This window comes from Taudactylus pleione, unplaced genomic scaffold (genome assembly GCF_031769625.1).
Source record: "Taudactylus pleione unplaced genomic scaffold, aTauple2 ptg000225l, whole genome shotgun sequence".
In the NCBI taxonomy this organism is placed as follows: Eukaryota; Metazoa; Chordata; class Amphibia; order Anura; family Myobatrachidae; genus Taudactylus; species Taudactylus pleione.
This window is the reverse complement of record NW_028284627.1, coordinates 818,534-837,041: the sequence shown is the minus strand read 5'-3', so window position 1 is coordinate 837,041 and position 18,508 is coordinate 818,534. Positions and strand designations below refer to the sequence as shown.

The window sequence follows — 18,508 nt, the reverse complement described above, 5'->3', positions numbered from 1 at the left end:
ATTACTTTTTTTATTTTAGTACGGTGCTTGATGCTGGTTTCTGAGACTATAATAACTGTGTATGTGTCTGGTGCAGTCAAAATAGTTTTCTTTGCTTCTTTGTATTTAATCACAATGCCTGAGATTAAGGGCCTGATTCAGAGGCGCACGCTATTTGCGTGCGCTTGCTCTGAATCAGGGCGTTTTTTATTTTTTTTAGTTTCGGCCTCCAGGCCGCTCGCAAAGCTGTGGGTGACCACCCACAGCTAGTGCGAGCCGCCTGTCGATGGTCGCGACCATCAGGCTTGCGGCGAGACCCTGCGGGAGGGTCTCGGCTCCCGCAAGCCCATGTGGACTTCCTGCTCTTATAGAGCAGGAAGTCCACTACTGACATCACGAGAGTCAGTAGGGCCGCCCTCAAACGGCAGGCGTTCCCTAAGGGAACGCCTACGTTTGTGCAGCCACCCCCCCTCCCCGCCTATAAAACAGGGTGAGCTGTCAATCAACATCGACAGCCGCCCCATCTTGTAGTGAGCGACGGAGCTGCCGTTACTCGCTGGGGCTCGCGCATGCGTACGCTGCAGGCGGTGCATGCGCAGGGGCCAAACATCGACCCGCTTGCGAGCACTATGCGCTTGCGAGCGGGTCTGAATCAGGCCCTATGTCACTTTAACATAGGCAGATTGTCTTGAGGATTAAACAAAGGGTAACAGTGAATGAGACCACAGAAGGTATCCACATTGTGCGGCTGTTTATTATTTTCTTTCACAAGCGTTAAAGTGGTCGAGCCCCAAAGAAAATGTCTGACAATGCTTGGCCAGGCCTCTGCTTTGAGATCGGAGCATGCTGATTGGGAGGAAATGGGCATGGCCTCTGCAGCTCAGAACTAGTCAGGGCCTGCAAGTCCCTAAGCAGCCACATGAGCTGATCCTGTGGCAATTACACCACTGCTGTCATTCATGACACTTACCTTTGGACAAGGCTCACATCGGATTTTCTTGCAAGCAAGAGTATATACTGGGTTAAGAAAACTTCCAGAAGAACTGCACTCACAGGAGGAACATTCGTCTGACATTAATGTTTTTCCAGGCTGAAAAGAAAATTATATATAGTACATGGGATATCACCACAGACTGTAGATAATCTACAACCGATTCTGACCATAACAAGAAAACTCTATGTTTAAATACTTTTTTTAAGATGTCACATAGTTGAGTTAAATTGAATCAAAGCTTTTCTATTAATTGTGCTTTTTGCAAACTCAATATGGGGGCAGCCATGTTCTGGGCTTAATCAATGTTGATGAGAATACAGTCTATGAAATCACTACAAATGAATGTCCTGACCAAAGCTTCCCACCAAAGTGATGTCACCACTTCCTAGTGAATTGATAGGCTGAGTATTGGCTCCTCCCACAAAATAGCTGTCTCTACCGTGCAGAGATCACAGATCCACGTTAATTGAATTGTGTGTTAAAATAAAGTAATATTGGTCTGAACGTGTGCACATTTGGGTGGAATTAGGAAGAAATACATTGTCTACTGAATAGTAAAAAAATAATAATTTTACCTGAGATCTATTTATATCAAGCAACGGTGAGAGGTCATAGATATAAAATGTAGGGTTTCTTTTAAGACTATATTGTCGTAAGAGCCACAATCACAGTGCGAGAGGGACACAGTATGTACCGAAAACCACTTGCACATTTATATGTCACTTGAGACAGCCTGACTTCTGGGAATATAATGGCATTTCCTAGCAACCAAACATCTGCTGCCAATCTTAATTACTCCCTTGCCCTGTGTTATTAAGTACAGCACCTTATTTTTTCATTTTAAAAGATTAATTTCTAAGCAAACATGCCAAGTAGCTGTTGCATTTTACATCTGGTCAGAATTTGCCAAATTATATTTCAGTAAATAATTCTTTGGTTTCCATATACAGTGTTCAATAAATACATTTTTGTAGACGTATGCTCTTCACCATTGCAATATTTTTCTTTTGATGCTTAGCTTACAATGTAAGATCTCCTGGTTCATCTTTCTCAGTTTTAGTGTAGAATAACTTTTATTTTTCAGTAACAAATGGATGTTGTGCTTGAGGACTGACATTAAAGACTGGAATATCGTCTTTGTTTCGTATGTTAAACAAAGACGATTTTTTTTCCCAGTTAGGAATATCATAACTTTATAAAAAGTGCTGATATTGAAGAAACAGTTACTAGTATGGCTGATCAGGGTATGGGGTGTCTTATTATTAAAAGCAGGTAAGCCCTTTCTCTGACGAAAATTGTGTTTCGCCAGAGTTAGGGCATCTTACTTACCAACAAATGAACTATTCACTGGATTTCTCAATGCAAAGCAAAGGGAAACTTATTTACACAGGAATACAGCGGTACATGTAACACTGCATCCTCTTATCGCTATCATCATATCAGGAAGGTACAGCCAAGTCCAAAAAATGCTTTCTTTTTTTAAACTGAGCATTTTTGCTCTAAAATAAAAACAAATTACAAAAACATACAGATTGCAGAACTGTAAAAATGAACAAAAACCCATTGCAATTCATCATCGAATCTCCCCATCGATGGTGGCAAAATACCACACCTCCAACATCGATGGCAAAACCAGTGTTAATCGGTAACAAATCATCTATGGTTGCAAACCACCGATGGTCATTGGCCATCCTTACAAAGCGCAAAGACTCCAGTCAGTATCACTGGGTAGCTGAGTTTCACTCCACTGACCCTGTGACATTTTAATTAATGAGCTGTGGCATTAATTGATTTCCTATTACCACGATAAGCAGTGAACGAAAAACATTGTTAGCGCTGAAACTTCATAAAGAAACCCAATGGAAAGATTATTATCTCCGAATGGGTTTAAAGTCTACCTGCCATCTACAAACAATATATTAAATCCATTCTGTGGTATGATATAGCCTATCAATTTGTTTGAACCGGTGACATTATTGCTACTGTCTGGGCTCTATGGCCTAAAGCCCTCTGTAACCCGCAATGATGACAGCCCTGGTTGGGGCTATCAGTAAAGTGAAGTTTTCTGGATTTTTCCCATAGTGCATTTAGTGGCTAACAAAGCAATGAGGGTTATAGACTATAACCGTACTGTAAATAGTAATTTAAATTAGGGATGTGCAGGCTCGGTTTTACTCGGATTTACTCGGTTCTTATCGCCACTTTACCGCAAATTCGGATTTATTATATTGGCTATCCAAAACACATGATAGGCGATAGCCAATAAAATGGCGTTTAAAGATCCGAGTAAAACCGAACCCGTTCACCCCTAATTTAAATAATAATCTAACTTTTAATGGGTGGGTCTATAAGGGAATAACATGACAGGCGAGTAATCGACAAACATTGTTAGATACATTCCTCATTGAGTGTTCTTACCCCAATAATAGTTCCATTGTGAAAGCAACCAGGTATGGGTTCTGTAGAACAAATAAATTAATATGGTCAATTATTATTATTATTAACAATAAAAAATAAATAAGCCATGATGTGTATTTTAATGGGTGCAACCCTACATACAATATATCCCTGCTCCTTACAAGGGAAATCAGTGAAGATATCCATCCACTGTCCACGTGCATTGGTTGTCTACAACATAGTGAAGGCAGCCCTCGTGGGCAGTGTCTATGTCCATTCACTGGGAACTGAAAGTATCGCTAAGGCAAGGGATGTCTCATGACACTAGTTCCTGCTAACTGGATGCGCTTACAAAATGTCTGCCCTTAATGTCCATAGACAATGGGTACACTTTGCAAACTGCCATCCTGCAAGGTCTACGTATGTCATGAGGACAGAGCAGATTCTCACCACACATGCAGCTGGGACAGCATTCTGGTCCAGGCCGGCATATCAGTCTATATTCAGGCGGACATTTCTTGGTCTCCATATCATAGCAGGACACGTTTCTCTGCACTGGGAAGACTTCTCCGTTCACTTGGATACATTCATTAATAATACATGGATCAGTCGGAGACTTCCACTGCGCGCCAACCTGCAATGACCCAAACAAACCACTTAAAGTTATTTATGTGTGAAATGTTACCTCAGTGCTTTATCTCCTAAATACAGAATTTAAGTGGCTGCAAAGTGCTACATCTCCTATATACACTATATAAGGGTCAGTATAGTAATATATAACCTATATTCAGTATATAAGGATCTGTATTACGCTATATCTGCTATATACCATATTTAAGGGGCTGTATTGCACTATATCATCTATATACAGTTTGTAAAAATTATGTGTGATTTATAAGACCTAAAGACAGAATGTAAGTGCTATACCACCTATATATACGGTAGTACAGAATGTAAGAGTCATATAGTGCTATATCACCTATATACAGTAAGTTTGTAAGTCAGTATAGTGCTAAATCACCTTTATACAGTACAGTATGTAAGTTTGTATAGTGCTATATCACCTATATACAGTACAGTATGTAAGTTTGTATAGTGCCAATCACCTATATACAGTACAGTATGCACCTATATACAGTACAGTATGTATGTTTGTATAGTGCCAATCACCTATATACAGTACAGTATGCAAGTCTGTATAGTGCTATATCACCTATATACAGTACAGTATATAAGTTTGTATAGTGCCAATCACCTATATACAGTACAGTATGCAAGTCTGTACAGTGCCATATCACCTATTTACAGTACAGTATGTAAGTTTGTATTAAGCTATATCACCTATATACAGTACAATATGCAAGTCTGTATAGTGCTATATCACCTATATACAGTACAGTATGTAAGTTTGTATAGTACTATATTACCTATATACCGTACAGTATGTAAGTTTGTATAGTGCCAATCACCTATATACAGTACAGTGCTATATCACCTATATACAGTATGCAGGTGTGTATAGTGCTATATCACCTATATACAGTACAGCATGTATGTTTGTATAGTGCTATATCACCTATATATACAGTACAGTATGTAAGTTTGTATAGTGCTATAACACCTACAGTATATACAGTACAGTTTGTAAGCCTGTATAGTGCTATATTACCTATATACAGGACAGTAATGTAAGAGTCTTATAGTGCTATATCACTGTATAGTGCTATATCACCTATATACAGTACAGTATGTAAGTTTGTATAGTGCTATATCAATTATATACAGTATGTAAGAGTCTGCAAAGTGCTATATCACCTACCGTATGTACAGAATAGAAGAGGCTGTATAGTGCTATATCACCTATATACAGTACAGTATGTAAGAGTCTTATAGTGCTATATAACCTTTATACAACATGTAAGAGTCTGTATAGTGGCAGTGGCGTCACAAGGTGGGTGCGGCCCGCACCCGGGTGTCACCCGCCAAGGGGTGACACCAAGGTGCAGGATCCCCCTCAGTGACAGGAGCCGGGTGCTGCACTATAGCATTAAGTGCAGAACTCGGCTCCTGTCAGTGAGGGAGCCGGCACTGCCCATGCCCGCACCTCCTGCACCACCCGCCGGCACCACCCCATTGATACCTAATGTATCATACATTTTGTTTACCACGGCCACGGGCCGGGTTCACGCCGCGAGGCAATGCCCCTCCCGAAGGTCCGACATGCGAGGCCACGCCCCCGACACACCCCCTCCCGAAGACCACGCTCCCATTTTGGCAGGTGCCGCGCGCATGGCGTCCCTCCCCGCACCGGGTGTCACCGTGGGGAGGGACGCCACTGTATAGTGCTATATCATCTACAGTATGTACAGAATAGAAGAAGCTGTATAGTGCTGTATTACCTATATACAGTACAGTATGTAAAAGTCTTAGGGGTAAATTTACTAAAGTGAGAGTTTTTAGAAGTGAGTTTTAAAAGTGATGTTGCCTATAGCAACCAATCAGATTCTAGCTATTATCTTCTAGAAGGTGCTACTTAAATGTTAAGTAGAATCTGATTGGTTGTTATGGGCAACATCACTTTTAAAACTCACTTCTAAAAACTCTCACTTTAGTAAATTTACCCCTTATAGTGCTATATCACCTATATACAGTATGTACAGACTAGAAGAAGCTGTATAGTGCTATATCACCTATATACAGTACAGTATGTAAGAGTCTTATAGTGCTATATCACCTATATACAGTACAGTATGTACAGAAATATAACGGAGGTTAGGAATAGAGCCGACGGCACATAAACTTCTAGTCAGGGATAGAGGGGTTAATAAAGTTAAAAATGTTTGTTGACAGTAGTAGGCAGATGTGATAGGACGTTAGGTTAGGGGCGGGGTGAGTGAGAGGGTGTAGTGAATCTACTGTGGAAAATCTGCCTCTTTGAATCTTGCAGCAGTAATAGCGGTGCGCACCCCTTCAATTCACTGATAGGCTGATTTCACCCTATTGGGGTCAGCGGCACCTCTTGACCGAGCAGGATGAATGGTGCATTGGCATGGGTGTTGGGGCCGCATCACTTGCTCTGAAAGGGATAGTTGGCCCTTGCAAGTTTTAAGATCACCCTACCCTTGTCTGGGATAGTTGGCCCTCACAAGTTGTGATCTACTTCCGGCCTAAGACAAGTGGACGCTGGTTAGTTGCCGTTCTTTTTCCTGCCACCATGTCTACCTTGTAACCAAATAAAGCTGACCAATTAATTTAAATGGCATAACTTGGTCTCCTGTGTTTATTTTAGTTAAGTTTAGTTTAAGTTTATGGGTCACATCTATCATCTGACGATAGAAAGTTTATAGAAGAGGCTGTTATAGTGCTATATCACCTATATACAGTACAGTATGTAAGAGTCTTATAGTGCTATATCGCCTATATACAGTACAGTATGTAAGAGTCTGTATAGTGCTATATCACCGTTATGCAGTATCAGGGCCGTAGCTAGGGTAGTGCGGCCGGTGCCATCGCACAGGGCACCACAGGGCAGGGGGCGTTGTTTGGGCCTGTCAAATTTCTGTTTATTACCATTCTCACTTGTAGCTTCCTCTTATTTCATCCCCAGCATCTCCTGGCCTCTCCTATCTCTTCCCTGGCCCTTCCCCATGAGGCCATGGCCCTTTTTTCGGTGCATTAAGTTCCTTTGAAAAATGAGGGGGGCACCAATGCTCTTTCTGGCACAGGGCAGCAAAAAGTCTAGTTACGGCTCTGTGCAGTATGTAAGACTCTGTATAGTGCTATATCATCTACAGTATGTACAGAATAGAAGAGGCTGTATAGTGCTAATACACCTATATACAGCACAGTATGTAAGTCTTATAGTGCTATATCACCTATATACAGTATATAAGAGTCTTATAGTGCTATATCACTTTTATGCAGTATGTAAGAGTCTGTATAGTGCTATATCACCTATATACAGTATATAAGAGTCTTATAGTGCTATATCACCTTTATACAGTATGTAAGAGTCTGTATAGTGCTATATCACCTATATACAGTATATAAGAGTCTTATAGTGCTATATCACCTTTATACAGTATGTAAGAGTCTGTATAGTGCTATATCACCTATATACAGTATATAAGAGTCTTATAGTGCTATATCACCTTTATACAGTATGTAAGAGTCTTATAGTGCTATATCACCTATATACAGTATATAAGAGTCTTATAGTGCTATATCACCTTTATACAGTATGTAAGAGTCTGTATAGTGCTATATTACCTATATACAGTATATAAGAGTCTTATAGTGCTATATCACCTTTATACAGTATGTAAGAGTCTTATAGTGCTATATCACCTATATACAGTATATAAGAGTCTTATAGTGCTATATCACTTTTATACAGTATGTAAGAGTCTGTATAGTGCTATATCACCTATATACAGTATATAAGAGTCTTATAGTGCTATATAACCTTTATACAGTATGTAAGAGTCTGTATAGTGCTATATCATCTACAGAATAGAAGAGGCTTTATAGTGCTATTTAACCTATATACAGTATAAGAGGGAATGTACAGTATAGTGCTCTGTAACCTATACACTGCATGTAAACATCTGTATAGTGCTATATCACCTACATAAAGTATAAAAGAGACTGTATAGCGCTCATAGACGTGCACACAAGCCGTCACAGGGTCTGCTGCTTCGGCACTTCCCCCTCCGTTGTGTCAAGGACTAGCCCGTGGGCCACTCTCACCAGGACACACACTTCTCACTGGGCGGCCAGGTGAGTGTAGGTGAATAGTGGGGATGCGGTCATAATACCGACCGCGGGGATTCCGGCGCTCACGGATGCGGTTATAATACCGACCGCAGGGATTCCGGCGCTCAGAATGCCGGTGCCATAATCCTGACACCTGTCAGAATCCCGGCGCCGGCATCCCGAAGGTAAGTAGCGGGGTTAGGGGTTAGGCACTAGGGGAGGGTTAGGCACTAAGGGGGGATGTTAGGTTTAGGCACTGGGGGAGAGGTTAGGTTTAGGCACCGGGGAGGGAGGTTTAGGGTTAGGGAGAGGGGTAGGGTTAGGATACCGACCAACGGGTGCCGGTATCCTAACCCTGTCAGGATGCTGGCGTAGGGATTCTGACCACCGGTATCCCGAACGCCGGCATCCCATACCCAACACGTATAGTGTATGTCCCGGAGGGAGGAAGGGGTATCCATGTGCCGGCCTCTCTTACACACGCTTCACAGTGTCAGTATAGTACCCTATAACAAAAAAACAGTATTAACGGCCCCCATAATGCTATGTCACTTATATACATTACGCAACGAGCTATAAAGTGCTATATCATCTACAGTATATACAGCATGTAAATGTCTGTAAAATGCTATATATCTATATACAGGATACAAGAGTCTGTACAACATTATCTTACATATATATCACATGTAAGGAGCTATACAGTGCTATAACAACTATATATAGTATGTAAGGTTCTGTATAATGCTATTTCACTTATATATAGTATATATGGTTCTGTATAATGCTATATCACCTATATACAGGATGCAAGAGTCTGTACAGCGTTATAGCAGTAATATAAAGTATATAAGGGGCTGTATAATGCTATATCACCAATATACCGTAAACAAACATGTGGATGTAGTACTGTATCTGTTACTAGGGGACATATTTATCAAAGGACGTATTTGGGCTGTGAGAATGCTCATTGCATTGCCCAATGCATTAAAAAGTGTCAATTCTAAATTCTAAAATAGTTATAATATCCTGATTTGGAAAATAAAGGTTCTATGTTAGATAGATTCCCTCATGTTCCAGTTTTTGCTGGAGTTAGGGATTTTCTGTGCCTAATAAATAGATTGCACCTCAAAAGGTAATGAGATTTATATAGAACAAGTTGCAAAAGGACACATAGAGAAACCAATAAATACATCCCCCTTGATGCATATACATAACATAAGGGGGATGGATGTTTTGCTAGGGACACTTACTGAATACCATCGTCTGTCAGTGTCATCAAAATCTCCTCTTCGTCCCTTATAGAACACCTCCTGTTCACACACTGCTTTTTTACACGTCCCACAGCACTCGTTATCCTTGATCACATATTTGAAGGCCTAGAAAGGAAATTAAGGGAAACACATATATTGTGCTTTAATATTGTTTTAAAGTATTGTAAAATACTGTTTTTTTTTAATAGGACTATATTTCCTTTTCTCTGGTTCCTCGGAGGACTCTGGAGGCAGTGGAGTATAACAGCAGTGCGAGGAGCCTAGGCACAATGCAATCAACAGCTTTGACAAAGGCTCCTCCCCCTTTGTTCCCTCATTGGCCAATGTGTGAGCCTGTGTCAAAGTGGTTGCTTTAAAATGCCCCGGCTGCTATATCCCAGTGTCTCCGGAATCCCCCGAGGATAAAAGGGAAATTAAATAATATATTTTGAAATGTATTTTATTTAAACAAATACCTAGATGTTATGGTCTTTTAAAAATGAAGTTGTTACCCATAGCAACCAAATTCTAGGTATAATCTATCTATTGCATTCTAGAAAAGGGGGCATGGACAGCATTTCTGATTTGCTGAATCACCCCACCATTCACTCTTGTTCCAGTTCCCTCACCTAAAAACAAATTAGCTGGCCCATCTGATGATAACCACCAGAGCGAACTGTGGTTCTTCAAGTATTTTGGAACTACAAGAACTTGCCATCCGTGCCGAGTTTTATCTTTGGCTGACAGGACGTTTCAGATGTACAGTATACTAGCTGAAGTACCCGGCATTTCCCAGGTTTAAATCTTCAAGTTATTATGTTTTATGTGATGTCATCCAAATCCATTCAGTGGAAGGCGCAGAACATGCTCCCTGGGTCAAAGTTCTGCCCGGCACACTCTGCTGTGAGGTCCGAACGGGACCCCAACCACTCCATTAGGCATCCCTTTCCAATTGCCACCCCTCTGTGAAGTTTTCATCCAAATCCATCCAGAACAGGATCCCGGGTCTAAGTCCTGCCCAGCATTCCCGGATTAAAGTTCTGCCCAGTGTACACCAACGGGAGTTCTGACTGGGACCTCAACCCCATAGTATGTCTTCTGGGATCCAATGTTACAACTCTGAAGTTTTTGTCCAAATCCATCCAGTGGAAGGCTCAGAAGTGGCTCCCTGGGTCAAAGTTCTGCCCAGCGTACACCAAAAGGAGGTCCGACCGGGACCCTAACCCCCCTAAAACCTGGCCAGGATCCAACTGGACCACCTCGCGCTGGTTTCATGCCAATAGGTGCAGAGGTGCTCGAATGCATAACAGGACAGACAAAGAAACAAACAGACCAATGTATAAGATTTGACGCTCTGTCGCTATGTTCGTTATAGAATACTTTTTCAATACTAAATAACTATGTAACATTTGGCAGCTTTACCTTGAGAGGTATGGAAGATATTCGCCAACAAACAAACATACAAACTTCTTCTTATATATATTTGTAAATATATATATATATATATATATATATATATATTTACAATGTAAAAGCATCAGGTTGTATCCTTATAATAATACTGAATAAATAGTATGACAGTAAAAATCGACTGTATTTAAAAAAAACCCTGTAAAATATTAGGGTTAAATAATGGAAATAAATTGGGCTCTCTTAGACTAATAAATGGTCTTTGAATTAGAATTTAATGTACATATTCTCGGAGAACATTATATTTTTCCAGATAAAAAAGTACAATATAATTTTATGTAAAAGTTCTTGTTCTCCACAGAAGAGAAAATATGAGACTGACTGGTTCTAGTACTCTAATGGAAGGTGAACAAAAGGGATGTTCTTACAGGGATCCAGGTGCTTGTCAAACTGCTTAGCTGTAATTAAAATGAAGGTTAGACTGATAATAGGGACAGCAGTGAGTCATCCTCCTATGCACGTATGCAGGTGTACTGTACACAGGGTAATAACAGCTGGCAATTGCTGCTTACATAATGGCCTAATAACTTGTAAGGAAAGAAGCCGGTACCTCCCTAATAATGATGACGGAACTGCAATAAGTAAATATCTTTTCTTGTGCAGTCTCGATGGGGAATTGTTGGGTACCCAGAAACCTTCCAATTCTGTTTCCAAAAAAATATATATAAATTCCTTGGGGGGAAAGCGAAAAAAGCAAAAAAATATGGTAATAGTGTCATTCTATCAAAAAGAGTTTATCTGACACTAGGTCAGAGAACAGTATTATCTGCTTACTGTAGTAAGGGTAAAATGAGGTATTAAGGTTATAATCTTTAATAGCGTCACCAAAGATTCGCATCAGACAGGATATCATTCAGAGAGGTGTCATAGGTTCAGCCTGATGTTTAGCCTGTCGAGATTCAGATTGTCGAAACAAGAACGTGGACCGTCGACATTGACAGATTGTTGATATTTGGCATGTCGGCCATGTAGTTTTCCACAGGGAACTTAACTAACCCTAATGCTGGCCACACACATATAGCGATATTTTACCCGATCTGGCCGATTCCGGCACATTGGAACGACAGATCGTGTAAATATGGCCAAATTGTGAGTAAATTGAGAGTCCCCTCTCGCCATCACTATGCGATGCTCATCCCCGCTGGTCGCACATCGCATCTTCAGATCTGCCGTGCAGTAGGGCAGATCTGACAATCTAGGACATGATGCACTGTGAAAGTCTGGATGTAGGAGAGATTGTTTGAAGATTGGACACCAAATTGTGTGCAGATCGTGTGCAGAGCTGCCGGGGAGAGTTTCAAAGGAAATTGTACACAAATCGTACATATCGGCTGATCGTGTGCACATCGCCATGTGTGTGGCCAGCTTTACTCTAATCGCAGTCTAACCCTAAACCAAATCCTAACAAACTATAATCGGATGTCGACATTGTGTCTATTGACATTCTCAATGTCGACATTATGTCATGTCGACAGTATGTCATTGTCAGCTGTCGACATGTTGAATGTCGACCTCTTGTCCATGTTGACATTAAGACCATGTTGAGATTCTGGTGCCAAAATTCTGTATGTACTGTATAGTATGTATACCCATACAGACAATATTCAGAATGATCAAACTATGGGCCTGATTCACTACCGATCTCAACTGCGATTGCAATAGCGATTATGCACACAGTCTCACTGCGATAGTATGCTAATCCACTGCGATCGCTCTGCCGTCGCAGTACAACATAAGGACGGCCCCTTTACCTTACACACATCCGTAATGTTTAGCAAGACTGCAAAACCATCGGTGCTATTGAGTACCATCGCAGCCTCACGCACACTTGCACAAGCTTTGACCTTGCTAACATCATTGCACGCTATGAGTGCTCAGGCTGCGTACGGCATCGCAATGGATAATTTATGCACGCTCCATGCAACGGAGTACAAACGCCCTGGCATGCCTGCGCCTACATTACCCCTAATTTGCGTTTTTTAACACCTCTGGGACTGCAAACTACATAGTGGGTTGTGTACGAATATACACAATTTTGGGGCGACGAAGGTGCCATCGCTGGCATTCCAACAGCACATCCCGGGCATTGCCTGAACTTCGCCCCTAATTGAATTGGCCCCCTAGACAGTCTAAATAGCAGCATAATGCTTAAAGTAATGTGAATATAAAAAAGACTGAAGATGCCCTAGCTCAGAGGTGGTTTGCTGTGGAACATGCTGGCGTTTGTGGAGACGTAGAAGCTTGCACCAGCCAATGGGAGGTGTGGCGTGGAGTGGGGGCACTCATTGCATAGTACGGAGCAGTTGCACTAGTTCATCTAAATTTGTAGATCACTGCAAAAATTGTATTTTATTTTGGGGGTTGAGATTAGTGAAGTAAGATAAAGATATACAGTAAAATCATTAGAGGCCAGCACCTAGGTGTTGATTGCTGTGTGTGGTCTTCTGTCCATGGTGTATGCCGGAGTCTGCCTCTTTGCTTTAGTACCATGTTAGCTCGGAAGAAAAATTCAGCCTCCAGCTGTGTACTATAATACTTTCCCAAAAGATGTTACTAGTGGGGGGATTTTAAAGGGAAGGGAGGCAGCTAGACTGCACACCTTCATTTTAAACATAATGGGGCATATGTATCATAGCTTGATGTGAGATAAAATTGTGAAATATATATTACCGACCAATCAGCTCCAAACTATCATTTCTTAAACACAGCCTGAAAAATGTAAGTTAGAAGCTGATTGGTTGGTGATATATATCTCACAATTTTATCTCACATCAAGCTTTGATACATATTCCCCAATAAGAGGTGGTAGCATTTTAAAGAAAATCTAGAGTTTAAATTGATCTTTTCATTAGATTTATACAACGGGATGGGTCAAGTTTTAATGTTGATCACCTTCAGGATTTTATAAGAGCTACCTACTATTCTCTGTGTTTTTTACCCAAATAGCCGTATGTAAAACATTGCGGCTCAGCCTGAATATTACACAACACTTTTTACACATTTATATTAGCTGCAAGGCATATATTTTATAATAAATAAAAGCATCATTGTGAATGATTCCTGACCTTACAGTCCCATAAAATCCTTTTTTTTTCCATCGGATGTATGAAAAATTCACATCCGTGCCTTCACAAACAAAGCCAGTTTCTTATGAAATTCCATAAAGGGTCAATCCTAGCTTTCTAATGACAGCATAGTAAATTATCTAGCACAAGACAACAACACGGCTTTGCTTGTGGCCCCAAGGCACCATAACACATATAAGTCGCACCCCTGGCCACCCAAGAAGACGTGCCATGCATAGAGTGGATACCTTGCCCAGTCTTCAAGCTAATACATTGCTTTTTTTTCTCAATTGGAACGTGTCGGAATGGAGGAAAACTTTGAAGCACTTACGAAAGAGAGGTCATAAAAGACAGAGTACTCATTGTTCCGCATAGATATTCCCAAACATTCTCTATAAAGTCAACACACTTCTGAGTGTAGAAGTGCCTTGGAGTATATTATAAACTAAAGTGAAGCTTTTTCTGGTGAGTTCCAACCGTGAAAAGAATGTGGTGGATTTCTCGGAACCGTGCTGCAAAATTAATCAAGCAGAACTATCGCTGTTTATACATGTTAAGACTGGTGCCTACGTTAGAGTGAGCCACTATTTTGGCACATCCTTTGCTCCCTAATGAAAACCAGTCATTTTTCCACTACTAAGGCACAAAAGAGTCACACTTAGCTCTGACTGACCTGAAACGAGTTTTAGAAAAGCGTCCACCTTAGCATTAGGATGCCGTAAAGCGGTGTATGCAAAGCATGGTATGGGGTATATTTACTAAAGTGAGAGTTTTTAGAAGTGGAGATGTTGCCCATAGCAACCAATCTTATTCTAGCTATTATCTTCTAGAAGGTACTAGTTAATTGTTAACTAGAATCTGATTGGTTGCTATGGGCAACATTTCCACTTCTAAAAATTCTCACTTTAGTAAATATACCCCCTAGGTCTATTACAGTTTATGAATTTTGACCACCACGGAAATCTAATTGACAAAAAGACCTGTATCTATTCATTTTTGTTTAAATGCCCAACCTTGCACCCCAGGCTGACGACAATGCCCATATACTGTGTGCTGTTAAATGAATAGCTCACAATGTCTTAATAAAAAATTAAAATCCATACATTTATCCTCATAGCCGATGTAATAATTCATACAGCCTATGATCATTAGCAACTAAAAAAAAAAAGGGTATGGAAATGCCCAGCGGGAAAAAGATATATTCATTGCCACTATCTGGGGGGGTTAGGACCAAAGGGCCATAGATGTCCGAAGTGGGCATCCCAGTATTGGAGGTGAGCATTAATACTGGAAATGAGTATGTTATAAAAACAAATATACATTCAGCTGTAAATGAGCCCTTTTGTATTTTAATACCGGTCAGCATTCAATTGTTATGGAAAAGCCTGCAGGGCTGTAACTAGGCGTGTGCGACCGATGCCCCCAAACCAGGTAGCAAGGCAGAGAGGGTGGCAATGCCACTGCCCTGGAGTCACCTGTCTCTGATTCATAGGGTGCCTGGAAGGGCACCTAGCTTCCTGCTCCCATGCTGTGACGTCATGACCTCACATGTGCTGTGGTTGGAGGACTACAGAAGCCGGCCCAGGGAGACCTGCTACGTCTCTGACTCGACAATATATATATTTTATGCCTTGTTTATGATTGCAAACAATGTCTTATAGCTTTACCTTAACAATTTATTTTTGCAAATGAAGTTATTATGTACTCACTGAATCACAGTTTGTGTTACATGGCTTTTTCACACACTCAGTTACTTGAAGGCCTGTAACGGAGTCTATTTTGTCTGTACACCTGCAGGTCTGGCAGCCATCTTCCCACAGACTTCCAACACGATAAAAATTGTTCTTATGCATGCAGACCTGTAATGTGCAAAGACATTGCAGTAATCACAAGAAATGTCTTTCCTGCCCAAACATTTAAGTGGCTACAACAATGAATTAGAGCTAGTTCAGGTTACACCAAAATGATTGTTTTTACTCATCATTGGCCATTATAAATTTATAATACACAGGCAATTTGGTGCACAGACGCTGCCATAGCAATGAGTGTGTGCGACTGGTTCTGCCACACAGGGTGCAGGGCCAAGGGGGCAACACAGCACCATTTTCCAGCTTGCCAACAGACACCCCGCTCCATAGAAAGGCGCAGGCCATGTTCCTTCTTTATGCTCTCAGTGCTTGTTCTGTGACGGCATGTGTGCCAGCGTCAAGAGGTGTCAGTGGAAGAGGCAGTCATATTTTGAATTTGATGTTGACATTGTCGAAATGTCGACATTGAACATTTCAGCATTTGCAGAATGTCAACATCCTGCAGGGCCATGAGGGTTCGGCTGTGACAGCACAGGGTTAGGGTTAGGCAATGGGAGGGGAGGGTTAGGTACAAGGGGGATAGTTAGGCTACAGGGTGAGGGTTAGGGGTTCGATTTAGCGATACTCAGTGGCAGAAGCGAGGCAAGATCTGCCGGAAGTCATTAGGGCGTCACCGCCAGACCCGGAAGACACCGCCAGACCAGGTAAGTCACCACTAGCCCACCAGGGATGTTTTGTTGACATTCTAATCATGTTGACATTTCATCAGTGTCGACGTGGTCAATTTCAACATGCCAATATTATGAACATGTGGGTAATATGAATGTTGACAAAATAAACCAAATGCCACTATAGATCAGATGTATTAAATGTTTGCAGAAACATGTCCTTCTCTCTCTTTTCTTGTATGTGCTGATACATACTTGTACATTTAATTACATGTACATGTTCTGCAATTCCTTGCAAAATTTTTGAGATAGACTGAACATTTCTGTACTTTCTGGTGGTTTTATTTAAAACTAGGGTTGAAACACATAGCTTGAAATAATTCAAATTATATATGGGGTTCATTTACTCCACGCTTGCCTACCCTCCTGAATATCGGGTGCCGCCCCCGACCTCCCGGAAAGGTTAAAACGGCACCATAGCCCAGCCACGCCCCCCGCCGAATGCAGGCAGTCAGCTCCCTCCCGGATGGAGGGAGCTGAATAATTGTCGGCAAGTATGATTTACTTCTAAAGAAATTCAACATTTCTCCCAGGAAAGTGTACAGCCCTCAATAGAGCTAATGTGGCCACTATATCCAGAGCCGTAACTAGACTATTTGGTGCCCTGTGCCAGAAAGAGCATTGGCGCCCCCCTCATTTTTCAAAGGGACATAATGCACCCAAAAAAGGGGAATGGCCTCATGGGGAAGGGCCAGGGAAGAGATAGGAGAGGCCAGGAGATGCTGGGGATGAAATAGCGTTCCCGCTAGGCTGTTTTAGCAGGGTGCGGCACCCTGCCCTCCTTCTGGAGGGCAAAAAGCACCCTGCCCTCCAGAAGGAGGGCAAAAAGCACCCTGCCCTCACAGGCTGCGGGTGCAGTCTTCACCCACGGGACGCAGTGTCCCGCGGGTGGAGAAATGTGCGGTAACCCGGTCACCGCCGGAGAATAGACGCTGGGCGCATGCGCCCGGCATCTGTTCTCCCTGTCTGCAGCGCTTGGGGGCTGCCCGGCATGTCCGTAAGTGCCGGGCATGCCCCCAAGTATGATGAAAAAGGGGACGCGTCTTATAGACACGCCCCCTTTTATGGCCACGCCCCCTTTTTGCCCGCGCGCACAAAGTTGCCCTCTCTAGCTCCGGCACCCTGCCTGCCGCTGAGGCTAGAGTGAACACTAATGAAATAAGAGGAAGCTACGTGAGAATGATAATAAACAGAAATTTGATAGGCCCAAACAGCGCCCCCTGACCTGTGGTGCCCTGTGCGATGGCACCGGCCGCACCACCCTAACTACGGTCCTGACGATATAATTTTGTCTACTCAATATGGACTTATAAAATACGGTGGTTCTGTTAAAAAGAATGTTTTGTCTGGGGTACACTGAAAATTATATTTTTAGCGGTTTTTACAAAGCAATAAGATAATTTTACATTTTAACCCACTGGAATAAATGCTGAATCTGTTTCCACCCACTTTGCACAAAACACTACTGGTGTTAGGAAAGGGCAATCAGCAAAAGGGGTGATACGGGTAAAACCATGGGCGTAACTATAGAGGGTGTCATTGCTATGGGGCCCGGAGGCTTAGGGGGCCTCCATTCCCAGCACCCACCTCACATTGGCATCAGTGTCAAATGCTGCTGGGAGAGACACTCTCAGAACAGATGGGACCCATGCATGTTTGGATAAAAACAAGGAGGGGGGGGGGAGTTGGGGTGCATACTATAAGCTGGGACAGGGGCCCTACAGTTTAGCATACTATACACAGGGGGCATTACTATGGGGCATAAAATGAAAGGGTTTAGTATAGGGCAAAAAGTGAACTAGGGCATTATTAAGGGTTATACCATGGACTAGGGCACTACTATGGGGCTTAAAGCAAACAAGCTTATGAAGGTATTTCATCACATGTACACCAGGCGTCATTGTAACCCATCAAGCTTAGGCCTGCATAGCAAGATGGAAAATACATACGTGTATATTTATTAGTATTACTTATATTCAGTTCATCCAAATTCTATAAATGCTATAATAGGTATATGCTGTACTGAGGAATAAAGAACAAACAAAAGAACAAAGATTTG

General features: G+C 41.9%; 1 protein-coding gene across 1 annotated transcript in view; it reads right to left on the bottom strand.

Annotated features, from left to right (window-relative positions):
- Positions 1-18,508, bottom strand: part of VWF (von Willebrand factor) — a 304,519-nt gene that overhangs the window by 17,147 nt on the left and 268,864 nt on the right. The window contains exons 43-47 of the mRNA XM_088478900.1: positions 15,623-15,772; positions 9,379-9,504; positions 3,821-4,004; positions 3,392-3,432; positions 950-1,069 (exon numbers count right to left, since the gene is read on the bottom strand). Coding sequence (XP_088335026.1) covers positions 950-1,069; positions 3,392-3,432; positions 3,821-4,004; positions 9,379-9,504; positions 15,623-15,772 — 621 coding nt within the window. The remainder of the gene's footprint in view (positions 1-949; positions 1,070-3,391; positions 3,433-3,820; positions 4,005-9,378; positions 9,505-15,622; positions 15,773-18,508) is intronic.